This window comes from Clavelina lepadiformis, chromosome 4 (genome assembly GCF_947623445.1).
Source record: "Clavelina lepadiformis chromosome 4, kaClaLepa1.1, whole genome shotgun sequence".
NCBI classification, from domain to species: Eukaryota; Metazoa; Chordata; class Ascidiacea; order Aplousobranchia; family Clavelinidae; genus Clavelina; species Clavelina lepadiformis.
This window is the reverse complement of record NC_135243.1, coordinates 5,028,849-5,051,965: the sequence shown is the minus strand read 5'-3', so window position 1 is coordinate 5,051,965 and position 23,117 is coordinate 5,028,849. Positions and strand designations below refer to the sequence as shown.

The window sequence follows — 23,117 nt, the reverse complement described above, 5'->3', positions numbered from 1 at the left end:
CTTCTTCAAATGTGCTCATAAATCAATGGTTTCGGGCAAAAGCGTTTATTACCAACAGCAGATCATAATTGCACAAAAAGTCAAACAACAACAGGGTGACATATCGAAGTAGTCATCGTAGAGAGAAAACACGAAATAGTTCAATTCAGCCAAATGCCAGCACCGAAAAGGTGTGACGTATTGAATGCGCCTATAAGTGAAATTAATTGTAACAAAACGATTTCAGGAAATGTTCCCATATTACTTGGTGCTGTACGTAAGCTGTAATGTTACATATTTTAAATCTACACAATGCTATACCGTACAAAGTCGAAAGGGAAACGGAAAGCGACTAAGATGAATAAAGAAAACGCAATAATGCTTACAGCATGTAACGGCGACGTTGACCCGATTTTGAAAGTTGCTAAATAAATTTGTAAAATTGATCAGTCAACAATCAGAAAATCATTCCAAAAACCAACGTGTAATCTCAGAAAGGGAGTTCCCCACAAGCAACTCAAAAATTGGAAAACGTAGGACGACAGGATACAAAAGTCGTATCATAAAAGGACAAACATCAAGATATAAGCGTAGAAGAAATGAGACAAGCTCCAGGCATTTAACGGGGAAGTAGATGAGTAACCCGGAAAAACTTGTAATATTATGGCAAAGGGGCCCGGATGCGTGTGTGACGTAACAAACAACCAGCGACGCGTAAAAAATCAAAATCAATGGTAGTGACGCAACGAGTCACTGCCTTCAGTGAGCCTCCCCTTGGTCAAACAATCAACCGAAAACGCGATATATCGATAACAACAAAGACGTCATAATAGGAAAATCCTGCTAAAACATGAGAGTGGAATACGCCGGTTGATACAAGGTAGTAAGTTAAGCGGCCTACAAAAATGAAATACCGGACAAATTCGCAAACCTTGTTGACATATTAATAAACAAAACTAATTACAAATGTCCCAAAAGATACACTAATGACGTAACAAAAGAAATTACGATTGCGATGCAATATTGGACGTTATTGATCGGCATGCTGTGTTTTACAGGACTTGCATGGGCATTAAGGACAAGCACTAGCGCAATTTGTAAGGACAGTGTAAACGCGTGATTTGAATCATTTTTTTCAAAGGCCAACAAGATGTCATTTACATCATCGTTACTAAGCAAAACAACCGCGTGTTGAACCAAGCGGACATGACTTTACGAAGTCACTGTTAGTTTCCACCCCATGTCAAGCTGTATCATTCTGTAGTTTTCAAGTTTGTTCATAGATTTTCGCAAGTTTTAATTAACATGAAACACGGGGGTGAAGTTGTTTAATTAAATTCTAATTGTGGGAAAACGACGAATGATTTCAGTCCGCGGTCCAGTAAATGCCAGATGTCATTCGTCAGCACAGAAAATAATCAATATTGCATTAAAGGGGTCTACATGGAGCCATTATGACCATCTTCTTTAGAAAGTGCTCGTGTTCCATCAAATTACCGCTTCCACTTGTCAAACGAATGTTCGCAGATTTTAACGAAACTAGAGCAGTAGTTAACTAAATATGAAATTATTTGCGCGGTTCAATGATACAGCGTTGGCATAAGATGATCAAACAGATTTCCTTACAATCATGACAAAGCCAAGCCAAGCTTCGTCAGTTAAAACGATCAAAAACGAATAACGACTTAAAAATATACGATGTACAAAAATTGAATCGACCTCGTTTCAGAGGGCCGGCCGCTACCATAAGACACTGGCTATTATGCGGTCAAAATGGCAAATAACTCAATGCCCAGAAATGTAGAGTTGAGGGAGAATTGTTATATAATTTGTGATGAATGGTCTTCCACAAGAATAGCTAGATAACCGGAATAGAAGAAACAGGGGAGAAGTTGGTGCAACAAAGATTCGGAGACAACGACTCTATTCAGACTTCAACGCAATAGGGCAAATGTGGGTTGTATTTGTACAGTTAGTACAGTCTTAGAGAAGTATCTATAAGGATCATATCAAAATATTATAAAGAGATGACGAAATTAAAATTTACTCGTCACTTAACATCAATGCATTAAGAGCGCGAAAAAGGGAAAAATGATTTTAAAAAAATCTTTGACACAAATCTCAGTTTTTAAGTTGGCACAGCTGTCCATTATGACAAGATAATACAAAGCTGCTTTTCATAATACTGTAGTCCAATGCTGCGGTTTCAAGTGGTGGAGACAGTGCATAACCTTTTTCATTTGACCAGTCTTATTGCGGCACATTGAATGACAAAACGAAAAGTCGTTCCTTGTTATCTAAATAAACAAACAAACAAAGACATTTTTAGTTACTAACGAACTTTAATCTACAACAAACGTGGTATCTGTTTAATAATAAGTAAAACACAACGAATTTGAAATCGAACTGACGATTTCATGTGTGAATAGAAATGAGTTGGGCAACTACAGTATGTTGGTGACAGGCAAACAGTTAAATTTCGTTAATAACAGTTACATTAAGGATTGAACTTGTTTTACATCCGGCCTTTGGTAACTATCAGCTTAACATATGAGCGATAAAAACCGCCCTAAATGTAAAAGGTTTGCAGAGAAACATCAAACGGACGCTGAAATTGAAACCTTGATAAGCATCAGTACAGTGCAAAGTGCTGATTAAATTCAACCACAAGCTGTGTTTTATGTGCTACGTTGTGTTACCTTAAAACCACTCAACATAATCGAACAACGAGTAGTAATTCTACGCCATGTAAAGGCGGTCAAACGTTTCCTTAACGGTTTATGTATAACAGGGCTTGAACTCGTGTTTGATGTAGGATAGGATATCCTGTAAGTAGCCACTACCACTTCAGCTAGCTGTAATTACAGACATATAAAATAGGCCAAAACTATTAGGATAATTATAGCACTACAGACTACACCATATAAAATACAGCCCTCACTTTCTTTGATATGGAAGTGTTTCTAGAAGCTAATGGCTTACCAGTTCAATATAATCAGGGTTAAACCAAGTGTTGAGTTTCAATGCTATTTTAGCACTGGCACATCAGTTTATTTAACAACCACTTGTAAGAAGGAGTACTTCATTGGTTATTCAATGTGGTAATTCAAATTTAAATTTCAACGACTGGCATTGAAAAAACTTTGGTATAAATATATATATATCTTTGTATAGTGAATAACAGTGCATATAATCTTTTTGGGAAAGTTATGTAATGTCTGTCCATTAAAAATACATATACTGTATTATATATAACTCAGAGTCTGATGCTTCTTGATTTAGTATGAATCATACAAGTAGACCAGCAATATGAATAAAGTTGGTTATCAAGATTGCTTACTAATGCCATGTACTTTATTATGTTCAAACCATTTGTCTGTGAAGTGTGTATTGTACGTTAGCAGCAAACCACTGATTAGCAAATTACTGATGGTGACAATCAAAAAGCAACCACGCATCGATATCTGTAGATGTGTTTGGTGGAACACTGTCTTGGTTGCAGCTTTGATGACTGACATCATGCTATATTACTTCCTAGTAAACGTCGGTTTAGAGCTTTATTATTTGAGTGAATATGTGAAATGATCAATATACCACACATACCTTCAATCAGGCGGGTGTTCTGGGCAGGTTTGACTCTTCAGAAACCACTGATCAATGCAACTGAAAGCAACAAATGGAGCACAATGAGACAGTGACAGTAAGATTAGGGCCGTTAATGTAATGTCTCATATTTCAGTGCTCCTTCTCTGGTTACTTCTGTGTAAAGTTGTCCAGACTCCAGACATGGACCAGAAAAATAAACCATTTAAACATGAAAGTTAAAGACTATGGACGTTTGGTTTTTAGTATTACTTCTGGTATGTGTTTTAAGCACACGCACATAATAAGTGTCATTAAATAGATATGAGATTTTTTTTAAATTTCATGCAGAAGTAAACATACTAGTCACACTGGCATACATACTGGGTACAGCATTATACAGTTAATACCAGTAGGCACAACAAAGAAACAAGTAATCCATATTTTTCATGATTAATAAACTCACGTTTTGTGATATATGCACAAGCAAGGTAAACGTGCTATTGATTCCCCTTGTTCTAAATCTTCTAAGCAAATTGCGCACTCACCGCTGGTTGTTGACAGAATGTCTTCTACAAAAACATTCATGTTCTACTTTACTGTGCCTTGCAAAGGAACAGAATTTCCGTAATTGTTACTATATATATATATATAGTTATATATATGTATGTATGTATAAGGCTGTTATAGGACAACATAATAAGAATCTTCACCGGCAACAAAAAATTTGTTACAAGAATTATGATTCCTTTTAAGGTAAAATCGATTATTTTTCTTTATAAATTCATACGCTATGATATGCATATAAGTCATCCATAGCTTGTTAGCAAGTAAATTCACACTACGAAGTATAAACACAACATTTAAAGCTATAATTTAACGAAGCGACAGTAATATTTCATGGTTTAATCCCATCAAATAAATATAATTGTATCCTTAAATTATAAGGACAATAGTGTTTACATACTGCCCATCAAAACTGAGAAAATTTGGATTGAAATTCGACTCTGTCGATTGATAACCCTGTCTGGAGTTTTACGCAGCTTTCATGTTAATGAAGTCTTAGAATTCTGTCTAGTTGAGTGTGAAGCGCTTGCCAGCAGTCTAATATTAATATTGTAGGCTATGAATAATTTATGAGAAACATTGGGAGAGAAACTCATCTGTCATCCCATGTTCCAAACAACGAATGCTAACCAACAATGCTAACCAGTAACCAACATCATCAAATTATGCAGCCGTTTTTGGACCTAAATCTAAACCAGCAATAAACTTCAGACTACTAATTTACCAGTAACCAAAGGATTTAAAACATGCACTGTGTGCACGTCGATTGTATGGACCTGTGTAAAAATTTGATGTTGTAAATGGGGTTCATAAAACCAGTTTCTTGTAAAGAAACTTTTATACTGATATGGGAAACAAGCTCGTAACAGTACATGTACGTTTTGCATATAAAGAATAAAGGGGTAATTGCTATTTGCCTACAATGTTTACATAGGAGCGTTAAAATGTTTTGCAATGTCTAAACAATGTCCACAGCATTATAATGAAAGAAAAGACGGATGACACACAGTTCCTCAAAGGCGGGAAGGACCTTTCTTCGCAAATATAACAGACCAACTCCAAAATTCACACCCTAAACTTACCGTTGTAAGTTACCCTGGGTTTAGTCAAGCACATCACAAAATGTACTTCCACATCTTCGGCTGGTATCATCTTTCCGCACATTGGACATCTGGCATCTGAAAAAAAAACACAACCAGACAATAATGTAACCCTAACACTGGCTAGAAATACAATATCTGTATGTGAGTTTGCATGTAAGGCTGAACAGAATAGCACACATTTAAACAATAAGAACTTTTTACTCGTATAGCACACCACATTCTTAGCAGGTCAGACAGATTGCGCACTTAAAAAACTCATGCAGCAACATATTAAAGCTTAAACCACCTCAAAACCTGTCTTATGTAATATTTTCCATACCATACAACTATAGTATAAAGAAGTGGCATGTAGTATTCCTAACAACATTTCTTGGTTTGTATATATTGTATTATACTTTTGCCGAATAAGTGGGGCTACTTTGCCACGTTGGCTATGTGACTTAAAGTTTTAATTTTGGAATAACTACACTGTTACAACATACTTTAGAAGAAATAATACATATACCATTAATACAAGGCAGGAAGCTTTGACATCTTCAACACTAATTAGTGGCAATACCTACAATTATTGCAGGTAAGCTCATATTTTATTCATGATGGTGTTAACGTACCGGTAAATGAAATATGATTTTACCTGCATTAAATACATTTCTGAAACCAATTGGTAAAAAAATGGAAGGAGTGTGAATGACTAGAAAAACTTATGGTTTATATGGAATTTATTGTAAACGCGTGATAAGCATATGGGTTAAATTTTTAATGGTAGTAACCAGTAACGTCACAACAATCGCACAGCTAGACATTTTTTACCATTTTCTTCAGTTTATTGAGATCTATTACAGTGTACTGGTGGTACAATTATGTTATAACATGAAGTACATAGAGTAAAGACAAATCAATATACACATGCATATTGCCTTTCATATTTTACTATTTTAATAGGATTTAACCGAGGTTTGAGAACATGTGTTTTGAATTGAAATTAAAAAATTATATAACAACTCACAAACCTCTCATTGGACTTATCAAATAAGGTGGAAGAGAACGAGCAGGGTTTCGTTGGCTAAATGCCCGAGCAAAAATCCTGGATGCCGAAGTATCATCATCTGGCGAGCTATCACTGTCCTCGTGATGATTTGTGTACAACCACTCGAATCCCCTTCTCGGGATCTGTAGTCCAGTTTCGTTGTTTGAATTTGTCCGAGACAAATGCGCATCAAACAGGACATAGTTTTCTGATTGATTGTGCCCAAACATCTGCCTGCGGTGCTGCTGTCCTAATGATCCTATTGTAACCGTGCTTCTACGAGCACCGTGGGGCATTCTATTAGAGCTTGATGGGCCCGGTGGAGGTTCTGCTTGTTGTGTCTGCAGTCCACTTGTGCTTGCATTGCTACTCTGCTTCCCACCCATTGTTATAGGTGGGTAGCTGTTGCCTGAATGAAGATTGTAGTATTGAGGGTTGGCTCGCTATCGAACACTTGACGATCCAAGTACCTTCAAGATCCAATTCCTTCTTGAAATATTGTCATTTTGATTTTGATATTAAAATTATTTCACCCCTTGCACAGCCACATACAAAAAAAACTGAAATTGCAAACCTGAAATGAAAACTATAGGTATGTATATATACATAAAACACATGAACTATAAAGAAATGCAAAACATAAGTACTGCACACTATGCAAAGTATGTATATAAGTTATGGAAATAGGGTTAAAAGCAATTTTATAATAAATAATACTGCGATACACTTTCATGAAAAAAACACAATAAGGTATTTATCAAGGCTTATATATATTGTTAACAGTAGAAAATTTATTTATAGCACATGTTTATGATTAACTTAACATCTAATAATACCATTTATAACATTTCTTGTAGAATCATTCTTTAGTTTTCATTGCTTTAACTAAAACTAGTTAGCTTGTTATGTAATCAAATTCTAAAACCCCTAATTTACGAAAAAATTATATAATATACATTTGTATACTTAGGCTATATAAAACAATATATATAGATAATACACTTCACAAAAAATAAAAAACGCTTAAAAATCAATAATGCTGTAGAAATATAGCATGTTATGTCATATACACTATATACTGTATCACAATTATTGTACCTTTCATATTAAGCCATCAAAATTATACAATTGCAGATTTTTTAAAATCTCAACACTGAAGCTAAGACTGGTATGTTAGTTTGGTCTGCAGTTTTTTCATCCATTCATACGATACAGTTTTACTCCTTCCCTGCACTGACACATTGGCATGTGCCCAACTAACAGATTCAGCACTAGTATGTATACAGGCTGGTACGCACTAACGCGATTAACTCACAAAAAAGAATCAAGCTACGTTTCTATATTTCATTAATGGTACGTCCTGACTGCAACATCTGAATTTCCTCTATTTAACAATTTGTCACAATGAAACAGTTAAGTATTGCACCGTAATGTAAACTAACCAGTTTTTGTTGATTTTGCTGTGAGACCTACACACTTGTATGTGATATAGCTTTCCATTTTGGTTAGTGTTATGTTTGAAAAGTCATTAAATTTTGAGGCAATGATATTTTAAAACTCTCTAGCCTAAATTTTCTGACTTCATGACTGCAGATGCCTGGGACAGATTTGAAATAGCATGTCCAGCACTGACCAACCACACATATGTTATCATGCTTGGTACAAGTTTTCCTATAAAATATAGATGCATCTAGATATTAGATAACTCTGCAAACCCTGCAGTTTATTTTAATGCAGAAAAACCAAAAGGCAGAAACAACAACGCATATACAGTGAGACCTTGTTAATCCGAACCTCGAACAACCGGAATTTTCGTTATCCGACACAAAGCTGCCAGGAATGGATTTCTTCCTATGCATTTTACCCCTTTAATCCGGAAACCCCGCTGTCCGACTCCGACACAAAAGTTTTGGAACAAATGTGCTAAATCAATAGCAATAAAATCCGATAAACCGGATTATTAACAGTGAATCGAAAATGATTCACGATTGTCCTAGATACAGTAGTTAGTTGACGAAAACAATAGCCGATTATCTACGCATAATAATGTTGCACTTTCTCTCTTTAAAGTCCAATGCATACTTTGAATTGGAGTAAGGTGCATACAGTTTTTTAAACACGGTGCTGCATTTGCAATATTGATTGACTTTTCGCTTTCTGATAGTCCGGATACCCGGCTAAGCCGACATTTTATATCGAAACAAAGTGGTCCGGATTAACGAGGTCTGACTGTACAGTGGTATAGTGTATAGCTGAACGCGAGTGGCAAATACAAAAAGAATCTGATTTTGAATCAAAAAAGAACTGTTTGATAGTATAACTGAGGAAGAATTTTTAATATGTATATATACCTCGCACAGTGGTTTAGCCGCTACTGCCACAAATGATCCAGTACCACAAATTTGCTGCTAATTATGAAGCTTTTTAAATACAACACCACCCCGTAGATAGGCAATTCCTAGCAGTTGATGTTAACTCCCAATATATACGGAAGTGGGCATGCAATTTTTGTAACTTTATTAGACATTTTTAGATTATAACTTTTAGACTACTTTTTGCTCAGTAAAACTAAGAAACTAGACACCAAAACCAAAAAAAATAAAGCAATAAAAGTGCTCACTAAAAATGGCACCAAGTTTTAAACTATCTTATAACTTTGAAGTAATCACTTTAAAAGTACCGAAACTTCTCTTTTTTGTAAAAGGTAATTTGGTACATATGATAATACTGCAGTACTGCCCACCTCTGAATATATATTTATAGAAATGTCACAGATGACATGATATGTACCAGTGAAGCATACGTATACGTCTTTATGACAACTATCAGTACCAACAAAGAGTTATATCAACTGCAAAGATTGGGATCAGTAAATTGCACCTTAGCATTTAGCTTCACCGGTATATTTACCAGTGTTGTAATGACTTGAGTCACATTTTAAAATTACTTGACTTGACTCGAGTCAATGCTTGAAATGACTTGACTTGAGTCTCAGGAACTAAGTTGACCAAGACATTAAATCTTGGTTATTAATTTATTGACCAACTGAATTACAGACAGATTCCAATGCGAACGATCGATTAAAGGTATAGCCAAAGACATGACTTGATTTGACTTGCATTATATTTTAACTTGACTTGATCCAATCAGTAATTTGACTGGACTTGAGTCAACTTTCCAAATGACTTGACTCGAGTCCTAAAAAATGACCTGGTTACAGCAGCACTGATATTTACACCAAAGTGTAAGTCAGTTTCATAGGTTTAATTAACACAAAATTTTAATGTTACACACTTTAGTATGCTTTTGCCATACTTTTCTCTAATAACCCAAAAAGAAACGTTGTGTTCATACAAAGATCATGTACAATGTGCCGTCATTACTCATAACTGCTACCATCAAAGGCACATACTTCTAAAAATCGTTCGTTGTTTATAACTGTTCTATACATACAGCACGTTTCATTTTCACGTCGGACCCATTCATACATTTGACAGTTGAATAGACTATGTATTTGTTTGCTATAGTCCAACAGATGGCGAAATATAGGCTAAACGATACCATATGCTGCATCTGACGGACAATGGATTACCCCTACCAACCTAAACGGTATCCCATCACTATCACTGTATCAGCCATTGTAGAAAGTGTGGCAGCTGCACACTTGAGTTTTATCAACGCACAAACCAAATTGTTTTATCTTCATGTTGAATTATAATAAATAAACAAATAAAAGGTCATGCTTGTTTGAACGCCAATTTATAATAAATAAACAAAGATTTGAGCCTTCAGTGCACGCCATCACACCAAAATTTGCATCTTTGTATGCACGATTTCTCGTTGAAAACTGCCATACTTTCCAGCCGGGTGTATCAGTAGCCTATAGGCCTAGGCTATCATCAATCATCAGATCATGCAGACATTAGGTAACAACGTCCACACGTCTCACTGGTCCCAGAACTTTTAAATAATTGTTGATTTGCTGGCCAGCAGGCTTTTGGCTAAATACAGTAAAAAGCCAAGATAGGTCGAGCCGACTCATTCCGGTTACTGAACAAAGCTATTTCCTAGATGGCAAGAAAAGCGAATCAATCTGCAGTCTACACTATGACTGCAGAGTGCAGACATGAGGCAGCCAGGTCTGTCTTCTCAAATTTCGCCACCTTGTGCTGCAACGTTAGAACGAGTGTTGCGGGTGTATCAAAAAACTTAACAAAAGCTGTTCAGGGAATAAAAACATGGGGCGCTACAAAATCCCAACGGAGATTTTAGCAAATTAGAATTTCCAAGAAGAAAAATGAAAGGACTGAAGAAATGTTGAGATGTGCCAGAACAGAAATTAATCCATATAAATCTTCTAAACAGGAAGTGGACTTTTGCACATTTCACCTTGCATATATGCCAATGGGTCTGTAATCTATAGTTTCTGTTCACAAATAGTGATGCCGGAGTCAAAAAAACGGTATGTAAGTGCTGGTAATTTGTAAAAGTTTATTTCGCTTACATAGTAAAGGAAATTTACAATGGACTAAAATATCTTTACTAATGGGGAGCGGGGATTGACATTTTGTGACGACGAGTCACAATGCACCCCTTACCATTCTCTATTGAAGATTTTGTGTGATGAAAATGGTCCAAATTTCTCCAGCGCAGAAAGTTGGCTTCTGCGCCAGTTTTCTGGTACAACATTGCCGTTTTTGTATTCTACCATATTCTATGTTGTGATGTATTACGTTGACGTAGCGCAAATTTTGGCTATTATATTTATTGGCACATTTATCCGACGCACTGAAAGCAAACTTTCCAGTAAGATTACCATTGGAACTTGTGGTCCTACGCCCGTGAATGCGCTTGGTTTATACTATTTGACACACCAAAATTGAGTGTGTTAACGTCATTTTCATTAAAAATAATACTCCAGTTTACTGGAAAAATATTTATTGAAGATGCGAAAGAGGCGTATTTTTTACTTCTAGAGAGGGAAATTCCCAAAATACGAAAGTTTATGACGTTGAAGAGTGTTTTTGTGATGTCATTTCTTTTGACGTAAAAATATTATTCCGTCATGGTTATGTTATAATAATGCCAATGCGGTTCTTTTGAGGTAGTTTTAGGACAGTGGTTCTCAACCTTTCGTGGTTCGTGCCCCCCTGTACAGTGACCCTGAAAATCAGCGGCCCCTTGTTCATCATTAAAAAATGTGGATTGTTGATTGCAAAACACTTTTTACTTTACTTAACTACGTGTGCAGTAGCCTTTGCGCCGCTTTTTTGCACTGCAGACTGCAAGCACAGACACAAAATCGTGAGAAACTTGTGTACCCCTTTGCCTCGTCTTCCCCTACTGCTACACTGTAGCTCACTAGTGAGGCATCTGCTTGTGGATCCGGTTGAGAAACCTTGTTCAAGGAATTGTGGAATAATATAGCCTATGGCCTTGAGTCCTGAAGTATTCAATCATATTATTTTTCGCCTTAAGTATGCGTGACGACAAACTGTGCTGACACAGATGGACGAAACATATAAACAATAACAATGATACTTACCACCAATAAGTCAGGCAAATGTGGCAAGGTATCGAAGGCAAAACGTGGATTATGATAGTAGTCCTATAAAATAAAAGAATAAAATTTTTAGCGTTAGCACAGCTACCAAAACCAAATCATAAAACATTAGTACTCTGCCATTAGTGTCTCATTTTAACATTGATTTGAAGTTAATAATGTCCATACTAGTTGTTAACACTAGAAGGACGGCAATTTTCGTATACCTAGAAGGACGGAGTGCGTCAATTGACGCAAAAGGTCAAAACGGCGCAAATATAACGTTTTTTGTTGAGAAAACTGTGCTGTTGCTCCGAAAAAACTACTTCTATCGCATGTCCGCTTTGTGCATTTTAATTAACAAAAGCAATCGCATTGAAAATACAAGTACTCGTGCCTAAACACTTCTGTTTCACGCAACTCCTTTTTCTTCTTGCACTCTTCCGGGACTTCTCTCCTGTTCTGGCGCATTGTCCCTACGAGGCTGCACTTCTTTTCCGCAAGTCGCAACGCCAGGTCAAGTGAGGTGAAAAAATTATCGCAAGTGACGTTGTAACCTCCTTGAAAAAGCGGAGCCATGAGTTTCAGTACAACGTCGGTGGGCACACTCACGTGGGGGCTCCTTGCGTCATCTTTTCCAACGTAAGGAAAACCGTTGAATAAATATTTGTTTTCAACGTCAACTGCCAGCCAGAACTTTAGACCAAACTTGTCTGGTTTATTGGCCATATATTGGATGAACTTGCAGCGTGCCTTACACGGCAATAGTTGCTCATCCACAGTTATCTTCCACTGTGGAATGAATGCTTTTTGGCAGTTTGATATAAAACTGTTCCAAAGTTGTGAAGCGAGTGCAAATTTATCATGCAATAGATTCCTACGCCTTTCCGTCTTCAGATCGAAGCGAAGGAATCGTATGAGCTCCAGAAACCTGTCTCTTGCCATGGTTTGGGAAAACATCGGATATCCCCACGACCTCCCCCACAAACTCTTCACAGGGAAGTTGCGCCCTCCTATCACGCCACGAGCAACCACCAAGCCGACGAATTTATCTAATTCATCTAATTTATCTAACTAAGAAACTCTTAGGGTGGGATGCACCACAACAGATCAACTTGATCAAGGATTAAGGATTAAACCAAGATCATATGATCCAGGTTTTAAGTGGATCCTTAATTGTCATGCACCAAGTCCGATCTGGTCAAGATCATGTGATCGACGCATGATCTTGATCAACGTCAAAAGCCTAATGATTTGGAACCGAGATTATATGCAGACTGCATGACATCCCATTGTTGAAGACAGCAATCACAGCATAAGTTAATACAGAGATAGATAGGCCAAGAACTTACTGACAGATTTATAAGCAATGGACATCATTAGTTTGTTGATTGGCATTAGGCATCATTAGCCTGGGTGTCTATTTGTTTATGAGATCCTAACCCAGATGTTGCCCTAGGGCAGGCATGCACAACTCAAAACAGTACACGGGCCGTTTTAGGGAAAAAAATTTTTCGCGGGCCGCGTGCTAACATTGTTGTAACTAACGTGTAGCCTACTTTATATAATGTGACCGTATGTGATGTAGTTGTTTTTAACGCTTATCGGCGGTAAAGCATCGGATTTGTTGATTATGTAACTGTAACCGTGGAGAAAATACCTGAATGAGCGAAATCACGGAATATCTCGTGGGCCGCACGAAAAGGTTTCGCGGGCCGCATGCGGCCCGCGGGCCGTATGTTGTGCATGCCTGCCCTAGGGCCTAGGCTATCAGGGATATATCAGGCAAGCTCAGGCTTTGGTATTATAGATAGGCTACCATAAAGTTCGTAATATTTTAAAATTGTAACTAGGCTAGGCTGCCGATAGACTGTTTAAATTGTACACGTACAGGTAAATTTGAACGGAAGAAAGTTCTGAATGGTTCTACAGTTCTATACATTGTGTTGCTGAATTTATAATACTGTTATGTTTGTGTATAAACCTAGACTTAATTTTGAAAAGTTTTGTGCGGTTCAGGTGGTGTAATTTTCATTATGGGAAGGAGAGTAAATTTTACAGTTACGGAAAAAAACATTTTTATTGACTTAATGAATAAGCCTAATTACATTAGTGTAATTGAATGCAAAAAAACTGATGGTAAATCTTTGGAATCCAAGTCCACTGCTTGGAAGGAACTCTGTGCAGAATTCAATTCAGCATCAAGTTATTGTTTCCGATCAGTTGAACAACTGCAATTGCTCTGGAAAAATTATAAAGCTCGCACTAAGAAAAGAGCTGCGGTTATACGCAGAGAGCGGGCTAAAACTGGATAACCCGGCAAGCACTGGATTGGTCAATGCCGATTAAGTCACCATCTGTCCGCTGAAAATGTCCTGCGGCATAAAACCGTAAAGTAGTGACAAGTTGAAGAATTGGTGGTATGCAGTGATTACGATTTGTGCCATGCTCTAAATCAGAGGAAATCATCCCCAAAAGTTGAAGAAATGAATCCTTTCTAAAGCGAAAACGTTCGCGAAATTGCTCTTCTGTAAAATTTTCAATTGGGTTTAGTCTGTCTTTTATGTTTCTTCTCGGTGGTGTCTCAATAAAATGCTCAATAAATTCAATACAATCCATTGTAATATTTGCAACGTTTTATTGCTAAATCTGACAGAAAATGACACAATAAACAAGGTAACATAAGGTAAGGTAACTAATCTATGTTAACAAAGGTTAACCGATGCTTGGTCTCATAGTTTTATTTGTATTCCATAAAAAATCTAGCTAACGCTTAATCTCTCTGCTATGTAGGTTGCAATTAATAATATAATGAAATAAAGCAACGCAAGCCTCTGCTACCTGCCATATAAGTTCAACGGTTGATAGGCCTACCCTTCTGTAGTACTGTATTACTGCCATTGCATATAATATTGGCTCAAAGGCTAGTAGCACTTCCAATACACAACCTATAGCACTCTCCAATACTTCCATAAACTTGCTTTTCATCAATTATTCACATTGATCTAGACTTAAACCTCCTCGTCAGTAGGATTAAATTCAAGGATTAAATGCCTTATTTTAATCCTGGATTATCTCTGATCGTCGCTGGTGCATACCGTTAGTAAAGATCAACAGTAGTTAATCGCGGATCAAAAGTAATCTGTACTTGATCGGGTTTGGTGCATCCCACCCTTACTACACTTACGCTTCGATAAACTTCAAAAATTCCGAAATTAGGCTGCGCTTGTGACGAAACTACTCTGTTTTGCGGAAAAGTCGACTTGCATAGTTTGTCGACACGTTTGTCACACCTCTGTGTTGGCAGCTGTGACCTAATTCGATAAACCTGTAATTATCAGCAGAAAGAAAACGATGCTCTCTATCGCGAGAACTGGTTTTTGTACTGTGAAGTAACAATGCGTCAATTGACGCACCCCGTCCTTCTAGGTAGTGACCACGTTAATTATCTCTACCGGTAAAATAAAAACTTCATATTCATGGGTTAGTTACCTAACACTAATGTAGGAAAAGTCAGGAAATATCACGGTTTTGCGATGCACCACTTAAAATTTATAGATGCACTTAGGTTGAAAATGCGTCAATTGACGCGCCCCGTCCTTCTAGTGTTAACAGCCTACATTAATTATTTTTGAGGAAGTTTTAAGGCTTTTCGATTTGGTCACTTTTTTCCCGTTCATAAGCACATGCTACAAACAACCGCCTTGATTTTATTTGTTCCTCCGAATTTTCGAAAAATAAACTGATTGATTGAATACTGTATAAAATAAACTACTCTAAGTTGTCCAGTCACCAGGCTATTTCTCAGCAGAAAGTTTGGGAGATGCTGAGGCTAGGCTATGATTTGTCCCAGGTTATTAAAATGTTGAACATTTGCAAGTCTATATTTTTGTATACATTAGAAAGTTGTAGGTGATTCTGTACTCTACAAAATGCAAAAAAATATGCTAGGCCTATTTGTGTTGATTTATTTTGCTATGTTTTGCACCTGCAATGGAAATGAGAATTATGAAGAATCCTTAAAATTGGACATGATCGATCCTGAACTTGTGTACGGATTTTTTAATTTCACCACCACCTGGAACTATGAGCATTGGTTTGCACCAAGACATTACAAATTATTTCCCCGTTCCCTTGGACAGCTCATACAGAAATATAATATTGCAGAACTACATTTTACAATGACCCAAGGCCTATGGAGATACAAGCGTTGGGGATTTCCCGATGCTTCTTCACCCACTGGGGCCCAGTTGTGGGTTTGGTTTCATAAGAACACAGAAGATGTGGATAAAAATTGGGTTGGATTTACAAACGCATTATCGGGTCTGTTTTGTGCATCATTAAACTTCATCAATAAAGCAGTAACTGTTACGCCAAAGATTTCATTTCGTCCTGTCGGCGTTGTAGAAGGTGGTGAGACTGACAACACATTCCTAAGATACGGTACGTTATCCCGTGAAAATTTGTGCACAGAAAACCTCACTCCATGGATGAAATTACTGCCGTGTGGTTCTAAAGCTGGACCTGGTGCATTGCTCAACCCAAGCCAACTTCATCATAGCAAATTCCTCTCAATTGGTTTGCACTTTCTTCACGATTGTAGTGAGGGTGGCTCTTGCGAGAGGAGGCATGTCAAGCTTGAGCAACACATTTCTGTTGTCTACGATCTACGTACGCTGAATTTGATGCCCAATTTTAGTTTGCTGTCTCTTTTTAAAAAAAGAGTGAAACCAGCTTGTCCTCTGTCATCAAGAAGTGTTTTAATGGTCAGAGTAATTGAGGGTGCTACTATTTCTCCTGCACTTACTGAATCTGTTGGTGGGTTTTCTGTTTTAAATTTACACAGATTAAAAAGTGACAGCAACGTTCAAGTAAAGGGATTAAAAACACCTGGTGTTACCACTAAGCTCAACCATGGTGTAACGAATCACTGTTACCTAACGGGTATTGGCCTAGAAGGTGGATTTGTATGTTCGATCGTAAATCATAATAACCGTGAAATTCCTATCATATTTTTCCAAGTTGTACCTTGGTTCCTACATACCCAAGTCCATACGTTAAAAGTTGTCTCAAGACAGAATGACATCATCAGTCCTGCATGGATATCTTATACACCAGGAAAAATCCGAGAATCTCCAAACATTATGGAGCTTATTGTGAGATTACCTTCTGATTCAATAACAGAACTTAGCTTTCACTTTACGAAAGGATTCATGACATGGATTGAGCATCCTCCTGATGCTAACCATGGGTTTTACATTAGTCCTGCTGTGATAACGACTAAAACAAATGATTTAAACATAAGTAAAGAGCTTCATGGCTCTGTCCAACACATTTACAGTGAAGCTATTCTTGTCAATATTCCTGTACCAGACTTCTCAATGCCGTACAACGTGATCTGCTTGGTTTGTACAGTTCTCGCAATTTCATTTGGCTCATTTCACAACCTTGCGACTCGAAGATTTCATAAACTATCTCCTAATGAAGTCAGTCCTGTTAAGAAGAAATTTTTATCCCTAATTGAAAGATTTAAATCCAGAACAAAAAAGAATGAAGATGATTCATTGGCTTCGACGGCAGAAAAATCTTCATAGTCTACACATGTCCATATCTCACTCACATTCTATGCAAAATAATGCTGAAAATTGAGATTAATTTAATGTGAAAATCACCAGTGGTTACTACTGCCAATAATGATGATGAATTGACAATATTTAAGTAATTTTGTGATTGATTGTAATATTGTATTGTGCAAAAAGGTTTGTTTATAATTGGCATATCAAGACGTTCTACATTTTTATAAGCATGTTTACTTTTCGTTAGCAAAACTCTAGTATCGAAAAATTAAATTGATTTAATAACTTGCACACAATGTCATCACGTGCTCTTCGGAGACTTCAGGGTCGCGGAAATGTCATGGCTCTACCTCCTGTGGATCAGGAAGAAAGTGAGAGTGATGAAGAGGAGACTGTGAATCATGTCGTGAACAAATTTGCACTGGTGAATTTTATAAATTGGCTTATCTTGTTGTAGCTGTTGAGCCTGTTGTTTAATTTGCATCACGAGCCATGACGGTTTAACCTTGAACTGGATTTGCAAGTGTTAAGCATTTGCTGGTTGTCTTGTGTAAAAGTTTATACATATGATATCAACGTGTATTTATGAACGAAAATTATTGACAGCTCGACGACTCCGATGAAAAGAGTGATGAACAAATAGCGACTGATGTTGTGAAACAGGACACTGCCGTAAATAAAAAGAAAAAAAATCGGAAAAAGAAGAAAAAGAAAGCAACAACCATGACGGTACATAAAAGCGTTTAAATACATTGCAAAAATGTTGTGGTTAGTATCAACTTAATCAAGAGTGTTCTTGCTGTAATTTTTTTCCTGCTATTACCACATAGCACAACTGGAAATGGAACATCGTTCGCATTTTTACAAACCAGGCAGGTTACAGGCGGTCTAACCTCCACTGTACCAAGGTCCCCACAATTGACCCCAAATAGATTGAGCTAAAGTTAAAGAGAATGGTAGCACTGTGATACAGGGACTTTGGGCCTATTTTATGCCACTAGGACCCCACGTCACCTTCTCAACAAATGTGAACCTATAGTCCAGCTGTTTGAAACCTTTATAAAGTGAAGAATTTTTTTCTTGGAACATGAGCGCAAAGTTATCGCGCACAAGTTATGTTGATGTATATATATAATAAATATGTGTGCTATTGTTTGGGTTCTTCTTTTCATTTTGCGAGTAAATCATAAATCCCAGCACTTAGCACAAGTGATAATTTTTTTTCAATCACCCTGATACAACGTGAACCTGTTTTTTGACATGGGATTTCATAAATCTCAACGATGACATTACAACGAAGTTTTACCTTAACCTGAAAAATCACTTTTTGTTCCTTGGCTTTCTAATTACATTTACTTCTTGGTCTATTTTAACTGAAAAAGTTTCTGTGTCTGTCTTTGCTGATTTTATTCTGTTGCGATCGCTTCTTATGCAAAATACATTTTGGTGTTGATGCTTTTATCACGGCAGCCAACAGAGGACTTGGATAAAGTACTTGAAGAAATTGAAAGCAATGGCCAAGTTGCACCTTCTACATCTCACCAAAGACAAGACAATTTAATGTCCTTTAAGTTTCAGAAGTCTGTTTTAACCGTCGAGCATAGGTTGGTAAACAGTGTTATCATGTCATGTTTCATGCTACGAAGACCTGTATAATTTGTAGGACAATTTTGCACTGTATGAATTAGTTTCAGCTACTTGGTAAGGTTCTCAAAATTTCTATAATTTCACTGCATTTTTGTAGACATTTAAACCCTGATAATGAATTGAGGAAGATTTTTGGAACAAGGGCGTTAATGGGTGACTCATCATACAGAAGAAGAAATCAGGGCAGCCAGTCAAGGGGCATGTGGCTGACTCAGCCTCAAAATAACTGGGCTAAACTGGGAAGAACCGGTATCAGCATGAAATCTCTGGAAACTAAAAATGGGTAAATTACCAGCTCTGATGTGTGATGTTGTTCAGAAAGTTTTCTTTGTGGATTGCATGCAATTTTCGTCTGTTTACCGCTAACATGGTTTTGTATAGCCATAATCATTCCCCGATCTGTATAAGATGCATTTTATCTTGTTGAATGCAGTGTCCTGCATCTATTTGTGTATTGGTTTATGCAAGGAGTGATTGTTATTAAGACATAAAAAAAAATTTTTCAAACAAATTTATGGATTGAAACTGAACTTTCCCTTCCACATTTAATATTTTTCAGTTGCCAAGTTTTTAAATTTGAACACAGCAAAGACTACCAGGACATCCAGTTCAAATTCCTTGATGCAGTCGATTCGTCTGACCACAGAAACATAGCTGTGAGTTTTTAAATGTAAAATACCGGCAAGTCTCGCTGTAAGTAAGTGTTCACTTCTAACAAAATTATTATCCATGCTTAAACTATTTTATGATCTGTTAGGTAATAATAGAGAAGCATTCCTACCATGTAGATGCACTTCTCACATTCAGTGATGTTTATAAGGTTCATGAAGACATCAGGATGGCACGAGAGTTGATAGGTTAGAAATTTTTGTTGCATTCTGGTGAAAATTTAGATAACTTTATACTAACTTTGAGTGCTTTGTCAAGCTCAATAACCTATATCCTACTGAACGTCTGTATACATTTAAGTCAATGTGGTGTGGTGCACTGCTTACAAGCGATGATTTGTAAGATATGTCAAAGTGCTGTGTTATATTCTTTTTAAACCTTGTTGTTATGTTACTTTAAATAAAATAGTTGGTTTTTGACCAATTAGAAAGATCGCTCTATTGCCTTGAGAGGTCCTTCCATTCTTGCTTTAACCTGACAACAGGGATGTGTAGGCTTCCGTATAAGTATCAGGAGAACAGGTAAGCTAAGCACTTAAGCACAATAACACATTCTTTGTTGCATGTCTATCACCTTTGCTTCCGATAGGTTATTTTTCTTCTCGTATTTCTTTATTGATGGTAAGGAACACTACACACATATCGCAATTTGATTAAAGTTAAAATCGTGTTTTAAAAAAGATTTCTTTCTCTCCACAGGTGCTTATACCTCTCACTGTACAAACATATGAATTTTGTGTCTCAACGAGGATGTAATCGAACAGCGTTGGAGTTGTGCAAAGTTTTGCTCAGGTATCATAAATTCCTCTGCTTTGTAATAGTATGTTTTACTACTGGAACTTGGAATGCATAGAACCGTGCAAATGAATGCATGGTATTGTAATGACGGTGCTTTCTTATTAATGTGCTTTCTACTGTGGCATGTGCACAACTATATGTGTCACTGTACTGTAGCTCCGAATTCGTGACTCAATCCTGTACAATCGGTGCATACACAGAGTCAGAGTGTAAAAAGCATTATAGTTAGTTTGTCGGTTCTTACCAAGATACAGTACTGTAGGAGTTCATTTTGTTGTCATTCAGTTTGGATCCTGAAGAAGATCCGCTTGGTAGCATACTTGAACTTGACCACTTTGCACTGAGGGCCGCTGAGTACGAGTATCTTATAAAGTTTGCTTCCGAGTGGGGGGTAAGTTGACGCCATAAACAAATATTAAATATCTTTAAAAACCTAATGGTTACTTTTCTTCTTTATAGAGTCCAAGGTGGCTGAAACTATTTGATAAAAATCGATACGTTGCATGATGATGTTTAATTTTGAAATTACTTCCACAATGTGAATCATTTAGGTGAGCAGGAATTTAACGCAGTTGCCAAACTGGGCCTATTCCCTTGCCTTGGCACATTTCCAATTGTCATTGCTGGAAAAATCTTCGGATAAAGAAAAAGCGGACAAAGCCTTGCAGAATGCCCTGATTATGTTTCCGTCTGTAAGTAAAACTCTGCCCGGTATAAACTTCACAAAGTATTCATAGAAATTACGCGAACGTGATGTGTATTAAAAAAACTTGTTTTCGTTCCCACGCATCAGGTTCTTGCGCTAATGCTGGAAAAATGTTCAGTTCAACCAGATCCTAAAGTTGCCGCTTGCGCCGTTTTCGCTTCAAAGACCAAGGAAAGGTTTGTGTTTTGTACAAGGTTGATTTTTGAGACAAATGTTTCACAACATTAACATCACATAAAACAACCAAATAACTCCAATAGATAGTCTAAAATCATGTTTGTTTTATGTTAGTCGTCCTCAAGGGTTAGAGCTACTTTGTCACATGTTTGTTTGCCGAAATCACTCGCTTTGGAAAGACCCTGAGATCCTTGCTTGGCTTGAGTCCAACGTAAATGCAGTGATTTCTCGAGTGGAAAAGAAAGATCGTTTTGTTGATGAATGCGCCCAAAAGTAGGTTTCATGTAGCACTGCTAATAATGCTGTTGCCAGTGTTTGAACTTCCATTGCATCACGTTAGTATTACATATTGGTAAAAGACTAAACAGCGAAAACATAATTACACAGTTTGCATTTTGCCCACGTTTTTTAACTTAAAACCAAAATTTTATTCTGCACTGTATTAGGCGAAAGACAAGATATCAAAAACCGCCTATGAATATCTATCGTCATGCCCTTATATCGGAACTCCCTGAAGTTAGCTCCCTACTGCCACTAGTGAGTATCAAATATGATAATAATTGTTAAGCAGGGTATGTCACAAGTAACTTAGATAGTGGGATACTTGCACATCATCCGGAAAGAAAATTGACACTTTTACTTTGTTTTTGTATCGAGTGAAAATTTTCATCCTGGGAATGAGAAACATTTTTGCATGAATTGAATTTAATGATGTTATTTGTGTGTCTGAGCACGAATTGCCTTTTCCAAGGAAGGCACTTTTTGTTTTTATTTCTTCTTTTCACGCTGGAATGTTACCATTATCACGCGCACTCGAGCAAAAAATTATATCATGCCGTGTACAGAATGCGAAGCTTAATAGAAATTGTGTAACTTCAGTTTTTATTCTAAACATCGGTTTTTAATCAGGACATTCGTACCGGGACCATGCTAAGTCACGATCCACTTCCACCACAGGATACAGTCATCTCGTATCAACGGCCTGCCAGGTTCGAAACTGTTTTATCTCTAGTTTGTATATGACTTTTTCAAATTGATCTTACACTGACGTTTTTGTATGATTCCTGTTGCACTTAAAGATACCCAATTCACAATTAGTTTCAGTTAAGCTTAATTTCTAACGAAGGTATCCTATTCTTAAATTAAATGTCTGTCTGTTATTATGAACCATGTTAACGTACTTCAAGTCAATGGAAAATGGACTTAAAGTCAATGATTCGAGTCATTACAACACTGTCAATAAAGCGTTAGATACCATACTTCACCCATACTGTTATTTCAGGTCCAGCCACGGTCGTTCTAGGCACCCAGTTAGCCTCTTCTTCCATTCCCTTCTACCAGGATTCAACCCCGAGGAGCCATTCGATGGCGCCCCGGAGTATTTGGACCGCGCCGATGCCGGTCAAATGCGCGGCAATGTTCAGACTTTGATGAACGCAATGCGAGAACTCTTAGATAATTTTCAGCGCCCACTAGCGGAAGACGAAGAAGAAGAATTTGTTCAAGATTGGGATTGATTGTTCTGGTGCCTTCTACTTTATGACGTATGCAATATTTTACTTCGATGGAAAATATTTTAATAATTAGCCGCCACGGCTATTGTTACGACTCTAATAAAATAACCTTAGTACTGGGTTTTCAACTTTGGTGTTACCGTAAGGTCCTCATTCGATTGCAGTTTTTTTTTTAATGTGCGTATATAAAATGCATACTTTTTGTTTAAAAAATTTATTCAAGCAAAGTCT

General features: G+C 37.0%; 3 protein-coding genes across 4 annotated transcripts; 2 read left to right on the top strand and 1 right to left on the bottom strand.

Annotated features, from left to right (window-relative positions):
* Positions 1-24: 24 nt before the first annotated feature.
* LOC143451661 (E3 ubiquitin-protein ligase znrf2-like) lies at positions 25-10,375 on the bottom strand. Its single transcript, XM_076952364.1, has 5 exons — positions 6,242-10,375; positions 5,211-5,306; positions 4,028-4,133; positions 3,583-3,642; positions 25-2,276 (listed from the first exon to the last, which is right to left on the bottom strand). The coding sequence occupies exons 1-4, from the start codon at positions 6,642-6,644 to the stop codon at positions 3,585-3,587; spliced, it is 663 nt and encodes a 220-aa protein (XP_076808479.1). The 5' UTR covers positions 6,645-10,375; the 3' UTR covers positions 25-2,276; positions 3,583-3,584.
* Positions 10,376-15,681: 5,306 nt separating this feature from the next.
* LOC143452027 (GPI-anchor transamidase component PIGT-like) lies at positions 15,682-17,628 on the top strand. The gene has a single exon (XM_076952845.1). It carries the CDS (start codon positions 15,733-15,735, stop codon positions 17,392-17,394), a length of 1,662 nt encoding a protein of 553 aa, XP_076808960.1. The 5' UTR covers positions 15,682-15,732; the 3' UTR covers positions 17,395-17,628.
* Positions 17,629-17,656: 28 nt separating this feature from the next.
* LOC143452026 (ribosome quality control complex subunit TCF25-like) lies at positions 17,657-23,007 on the top strand. 2 transcript variants are annotated; one of them, XM_076952844.1, is made up of 15 exons: positions 17,657-17,800; positions 17,983-18,105; positions 18,847-18,980; positions 19,121-19,306; positions 19,583-19,679; positions 19,781-19,880; positions 20,120-20,213; positions 20,391-20,483; positions 20,775-20,880; positions 21,041-21,181; positions 21,283-21,371; positions 21,487-21,645; positions 21,819-21,909; positions 22,282-22,361; positions 22,655-23,007. In XM_076952844.1, exons 1-15 carry the CDS (start codon positions 17,672-17,674, stop codon positions 22,887-22,889), a joined length of 1,857 nt encoding a protein of 618 aa, XP_076808959.1. In that variant the 5' UTR covers positions 17,657-17,671; the 3' UTR covers positions 22,890-23,007. The 2 variants fall into 2 exon arrangements, with proteins under 2 accessions (XP_076808959.1, XP_076808958.1); XM_076952843.1 differs by having other exon boundaries at positions 18,844-18,980.
* The last annotated feature ends 110 nt before the right edge of the window (positions 23,008-23,117 follow it).

What these genes read in the sequence shown, in the direction of transcription:
- LOC143451661 (XM_076952364.1), bottom strand. Translation starts at nt 6,644, where the DNA reads ATGGGTGGGAAGCAGAGTAGCAATGCAAGCACAAGTGGACTGCAGACA. An exon ending in ACCCAGGGTAACTTACAACG is followed by an intron (nt 4,134 to 5,210) that starts GTAAGTTTAGGG and finishes ATGTTTTTGTAG; the next exon opens with AAGACATTCTGTCAACAACC. An exon ending in TTGTGCATATATCACAAAAC is followed by an intron (nt 3,643 to 4,027) that starts GTGAGTTTATTA and finishes TGTTGCTTTCAG; the next exon opens with TTGCATTGATCAGTGGTTTC.
- LOC143452027 (XM_076952845.1), top strand. Translation starts at nt 15,733, where the DNA reads ATGCAAAAAAATATGCTAGGCCTATTTGTGTTGATTTATTTTGCTATG.
- LOC143452026 (XM_076952843.1), top strand. Translation starts at nt 17,672, where the DNA reads ATGTCATCACGTGCTCTTCGGAGACTTCAGGGTCGCGGAAATGTCATG. An exon ending in TATAAGTATCAGGAGAACAG is followed by an intron (nt 20,214 to 20,390) that starts GTAAGCTAAGCA and finishes TTCTCTCCACAG; the next exon opens with GTGCTTATACCTCTCACTGT. An exon ending in AGTTTGCTTCCGAGTGGGGG is followed by an intron (nt 20,881 to 21,040) that starts GTAAGTTGACGC and finishes TGAATCATTTAG; the next exon opens with GTGAGCAGGAATTTAACGCA.